This window comes from Vicia villosa, linkage group LG4 (genome assembly GCF_029867415.1).
Source record: "Vicia villosa cultivar HV-30 ecotype Madison, WI linkage group LG4, Vvil1.0, whole genome shotgun sequence".
Lineage (NCBI taxonomy): Eukaryota > Viridiplantae > Streptophyta > Magnoliopsida > Fabales > Fabaceae > Vicia > Vicia villosa.
The window spans coordinates 30,506,830-30,512,708 of record NC_081183.1 but is presented as its reverse complement, the minus strand read 5'-3'; the positions used below and the strand labels follow the sequence as shown (position 1 = coordinate 30,512,708).

Sequence of the window (5,879 nt, the reverse complement as noted above, 5' to 3'; positions counted from 1 at the left end):
GAAAGCTGGAAATATGCCTGGGATAGGATTTGTGAGTAAGAAGGGACAAATATCAAACTTCATAAAGGCAAAGACTGAAGATCAGTTGTCACACCCGATGTCAAGACATCCGCCTCAACATCATGGGAATAGAAGCTTGAATAAGTCTAAGAATAGATTTCAGAGATGAAGATGTCATTACTGTGGAAGATTTGGCCACATGAAACCTTTCTGCTTCAGGCTGAATGGGTATCCTAATCACCACCAACCACCCAAGCCCAAACAAAATCCTCCTCCCAAGAAAGGGCAATGGGTTTCCAAAGAAACTGCCTTAATAGCTCACACTTCTCTAAGAGTGTCAGCCAAGGAAGACTGGTATTTTAATAGTGGTTGCTTAAGGCATATGACTGGAATAAACAATATTTTGATTGACATCAAACCTCATTCCTCTAACTATGTGACTTTTGGTGATGGATAAAAAGGAGAAATCCAAGGGATTGGAAAACTGGAATGTCCTGGAGTTCCAAATCTGGATAATGTTCTACTAGTAAAAGGATTGACTGTAAATCTGATCAGCATCAGTCAACTATGTGACCAAGGTTTCAATGTCAGATTCACTAAAGAAGAATGTATTGTCACAAATGGAGAACATGAGGAAGTCATGAAGGGGTCTAGATCTAAGGAAAATTGTTACTTATGGGAGCCTAGAATCTCAAAGTACTCCTCTGAATCTCCTATGACCAAAGAAGAGATTGAGGGAAATCATCAAGAAAGATCAGTCAAAACAGTGGATCCCTTTACCAAGATAAAGAATGTTGTTGAAGACGTGGGTGAATCTGATGAAGAGACATATGTTGGAGAACTCACTATTAGTGAACTTGCTGCTGGTTACTCTAAGACCTGTCTAAGGAATGAAAGACTATGTGCAAGATTGTTGGAGTATAGAAATGCTCATATTCTCCTACAAGAAGAAAAAGCAAGTATCTTGTCAAACATTGATGCTCTGGAAAGAAAGTTGCTGAATACATCACATAACAAAAATTTAGAAGTAAGAGACATGCCTTACATGATGGAGCAGGTGATGTCTAATCAAAAGCCCCAACATCGAAGAAAACATTAAGAAAGGGGCACATCTATCTCATACAAGAGATGCTATCAATGTGGCAAGATATGTCACTTGAAGTCCACATGTCCTGAGCCTCGTGTACTTACCAAAAGGATGATCTATCAACAAAGAAACTTTACTAGAACAGAGCCATCTCACCTTGAGTTATGTGATGACATTGAGCACTCAAGTTATGTCTTAAATAAACAGAAGTCTAGAGGCAAAACAAGAAGTTTTAAAAGAAGGAGGCCAAAACAAGCTCCTAGAGCTTGGTATGAAAGGTTGGCTAGAAATGGTTACAGGGAAGGAGGGATAGACAAAACTCTCTTTGTGAAGGATGAAGGTGAAAAACTCATGATTGCTCGGATATGTGTGAATGGAACTTGTGATTTTGGTATGCTGTACTCTCATGGATGTGAACCTATATTGTCTGGATATTCTGATGCTGATTGGGCTGGTAGTACTGATGATAGAAAAAGCACATCTGGAGGTTGCTTCTTCTTGGGGAATAATCTCATTTCATGGTTCAGCAAGAAACATAATTGTGTCTCTTTATCTATTCCTGAAGCTGAGTACATAGCAGCTGGTAGCAGTTGTTCTCAACTGGTTTGGATGAAGCAGATGTTAAGTGAATACAATGTCACACAGGATGTCATGACATTGTACTGTGACAACTTGATTGCTATCAACATTTTAAAGAATCCAATTCAGCTCAGTAGAACCAAGCACATTTACATTCGACATCATTTCATTAGAGATCTTGTGGAAGATAAAGTTCTTAGTTTGGAGCATGTGGCTACTAAATCGCAGATTGCAGATATTTTTACTAAAGCCCTAGATGCAAATCAATTTGAAAAATTGAGGGGTAAGTTAGACATCTGCCTTCAGGAGGAATTGTAGCAATTAATTCTAATTGGGGAAAATATTTTGGGCTTTTTAAATAGTCAATATTTGAAAAGTTCCAAAATTAGATTCTACATAAAGGTTCTCCTAGTTTCCAAAAGGACTTTTCGGTTGTCGTTTATCTTCAACAATTATCTTATGCTCTCAAATTTCTCTTTCTCCTCCACCGAGTATTGTTCAAGAATCACTCTCTTCACCAAGATGTCTCAACAATCGTCTTCCTTCTCTCCCAAATAAGTGTCTCCTCTAAATGTGCATGACACTGCTACAAGTGCTGATGTGACTAACCCTAATGAGGTTCTGAACGTTACGCCCTTGAGAATGGTGCATGTTAATGATTTGAAGATAAGGAAACCGCACACTCTACATGCACGGCGACCGAAGGAGGATGTTCGCGGCAAGACCACCAATCCCTCATCTTCCACTCCTCATGAGGAGGTAACAAAGGAAGGTTCTAGGTATGTTCATAATACTATTGCTAAATTGGTAACAAGAATATTGAATGAAGATCATGAGGTTCCTGGGATATCTGTCCCTCTGAACTCTGTAATGCCTGACCCTCCAAAAGATTCTGGTGTGAATCAAGATGGTAGTTCTCTGAAGGAAACTGAAGATGTTCCAATGGCTGAAGCTGGTCAACAAATTGATGAAGATGATGACAATGTCCTAACAAAGTTCCTGACGATGTCAATGACATTGATGCTGAAGGCTGTGATGTTAATGCTGGTAATATTGGTGGTGGTACAGGTGCTTCTAGTACAGATGCTACTATTGTGGAGGTTGACAACATATCTGATGTTGAGCTGATTGCCTCTGTTAGTCCGAGCATAGCCAAGAGGCTTATGACAAGGAGGAAAGGGAAGGCAGTCATGCATAGTTCCCCTAAGAAGAAGACTGCTGTGAATAGTCCTATCAAGAAGAAGGATGTGGTTGGAAGTCTTGTCAAGAAGAAGGCTGTGCCCAAGAGCACATCTGTTGGGCCAACAAAATCTTGGAGCAAAGTTGTGCCTAATAAGAGGAAGGCTATTGTTCTTAATGAGACTGATTCTGATGTCCCAAGCGATGTCCCAGATATCCCTTGCAGGAAGAAACCCTCTTCCAGCAAGCTGGCTGCAAGTGTTCCAGATGTTCCTATTGATAATATATCCTTTCACTTTCCCTCAAGTGTGAACAGGTGGAAGTATGTGTTCCAGAAGAGGCTGGCCCTAGAGAGGGAACTTGTAAAGAATGCGCTGAAGTGTAAGGAAGTAATGGAGTTGATCCACCATGCAGGACTAATGAAGACTGTGTCCAATTTCTATAAGTGCTATGAGATCCTGGTGAAGGAATTCATAGTCAACCTCTCTGAAGATTGTGCGGATGGTAAATCCAAGGAGTTCAGGAAGATTTTTGTTCGAGGAAAGTGTGTCACTTTTTCTTCATCTGTGATCAACAATTACTTGAAGCTCAGTCTAAGCTTGAAGTGACTGACAACCAAGTGTGTCAGGTGATAACGGCCAAGCAGGTAAAGAACTGGCCTTTGAGGGAAAAACTGTCAACTGGGAAGCTCAGTGTGAAGTATGCAATGTTGCATAAAATTGGAGCTGCTAACTGGGTGCCAACAAATCATAAATCTACAATTTCAATTGTTCTTGGAAGATTCATTTATGTTGTGGGAACCAAATCCAGTTTTGACAATGGTTCTTATATTTTTGAACAGACTATGAAACATGTTGGCAGTTACAGTGTAAAGGGCCCGATTTCTTTCCCATCTCTTCTGTGTGGGATAATTCTGAATCAGTATCCTAGCATCCTGCATGACAATGACAGTGTGGGCAAGCGGAACAGGGCTCTCTCTTTTTTGAAGATGTTTTTATGTTGGCTGCATTTGTGGTAAAAAATACCTGTTTGATATTGTGATATGCAGGCTGCATATGTGTTAAACTAATACAGGTCATGTAGTGAATGTCATGACCGATGTCATGACATCCGTGTGTGACAGCAGAAGCTGTTATAATTTATTAATTGTGTTTCCCGATTTCTCTCAATTAACAGTTTAGGAAACCTTTTATTGTGTGTTGAATATTTCGTCCAGAAGATCTTGCTAACAGCACATATTTTAACAACCAGATGGCGTGTAAATTAGGTTAACTTGGTTAACCCTAATTTGTTTCTAAAAAAGCCCAAGGCCCAAGAGCTGCATATAAAAATTCTGCAATCCTAATTTGGAACGCAGAGAGAGCAGATTGTTAGTTGTGAAGAACCATAGTTTTGTAGCTGTCTCTTGTACTCCAAGCAATTGTCTTTGATGATTGCGTTGGAATAGGTTGTTTGTGTTAATTGTCACTCTAAGATTTTAAGCACGAGTGTGTGTCTCTTGATTGAAGCTTTTAAGAAGATCAAGGTGTGTTTTTGAAGTATGTCTTCTCTCTAAATTTATGTAATGTGTTTTTGTAATCACTGCTGTGATTGAGGGGGACTGAGTGGAGATACTTAGGTCTAGGAATAGGTTGGAATTGCATTGGGTGGGTTTTAAGTGAGGAGTTGTAAACGGGGGAGTTTAACTCTGAATTAATTCTGCTTATATTGGATTCCCTCCCTGGCTTGGTAGCCCCCATAGTAGGTTGTTGAACCGAACTGGGTAAACAATTCTGTGTGTTCTTTATTGTTTTTATGTTGTTCTGTTTTAATTATTTGTGCTGTGTAATTGTGGATGTCATAACATCCAGCAAGACATCGAGCGTGAATTACTAGAATTTTCATTTTCATTACAAGTTGTTCCAAGGAACCCGTGTCTCTGATGTTGCCATGACATCCGTTGGGACATCCAAGGAAAAAGCTCCAACAGGGAAAGCTGCAGTAATCGCCACTCTTAAGGAAACATGCCAAGAGCTGGAGTCCAGAAAGTTGACTCTAGAGAAGCTTATTCACAGGCTTGAGATGGAAGAAGATACTGAGCATGCTGAGGAAGATGAACCTCAAGTTGGTCAGGATGCTGAAGCTGATGAATCAGATGCAGAAGTGGAATCTGAAGAAAGTGCAGATGGTGGTTCTGGTGGAGAGGATCTTGGATCTGAATCTAATTAGAGCTTTCTGGTGATTTTTTCTTTGTTTTTGGATGTATTCTCTATGGCCTGTATCTGTTATTCCTTTTCTAGTTGCTTTGGCAACATTTATGGCCAAACAGGGGGAGTGGTAATAAATGCCACCCTAGAACAAATGTTATTTCCTGGTATGCTATGCACTATGCAGTTATTTTTCTAATTGTTCAGAAGCTGAAGGTTTTCTCTATGGTATTTTATGGATGTGTAGTTTTTGTAGTTTATGGTGAGGATGTATGGTTGTGTAGTTGTATAGTTTCTGATGTGGATGTTCTCTGGTATTCTGGTGTGGCAGTTTTAAACTGCAGGTGTGAATTTTATTGTAGTTTGTCTTGTGTGGTACTATGTATGCTGTAGTGCAGTTGTTTCTGCTATGGTTGTGTGATGTGGTGTGTGTGATAGTTTTTAGTATTGTCACCGAACTAGGTAAGCAATTCCTTGTGTGTTGTTTGTTTACTGCTATTGTTTGTTTTACTGCGTGTTGCTGTTTACTCGTTGTTGCTGTGGATGTCATAACATCGGTTAAGACATCGATTGTCTGGTACTAGAAATTTCAGAAACAACCATGAAAACTAGCAACTATATTATCTCTATGTAGTTGATTCATCTTAAAAACATCAATCATAACCTTTCTATGTAGATGAGTCAGTTGGACAATAGTACTGATGAACATATGTAAACTATGTTTGCCTCACTCGCCTCTCTTATGACTCAATAGTTTGTTTCCATGCTAACATCTTCTTCACATAATAGAGTTTCTAGAGGTATATTTTCTTCACCTATGAACCATATTAGCATTGAAAATATTTTCA

General features: G+C 39.4%; 1 protein-coding gene across 1 annotated transcript; it reads left to right on the top strand.

Annotated features, from left to right (window-relative positions):
• The first annotated feature begins 2,308 nt into the window (after positions 1-2,308).
• Positions 2,309-5,053, top strand: LOC131596980 (uncharacterized). The gene is made up of 4 exons (XM_058869703.1): positions 2,309-2,621; positions 2,696-3,349; positions 3,433-3,666; positions 4,752-5,053. The coding sequence occupies exons 1-4, from the start codon at positions 2,309-2,311 to the stop codon at positions 5,051-5,053; spliced, it is 1,503 nt and encodes a 500-aa protein (XP_058725686.1).
• Positions 5,054-5,879: the final 826 nt, after the last annotated feature.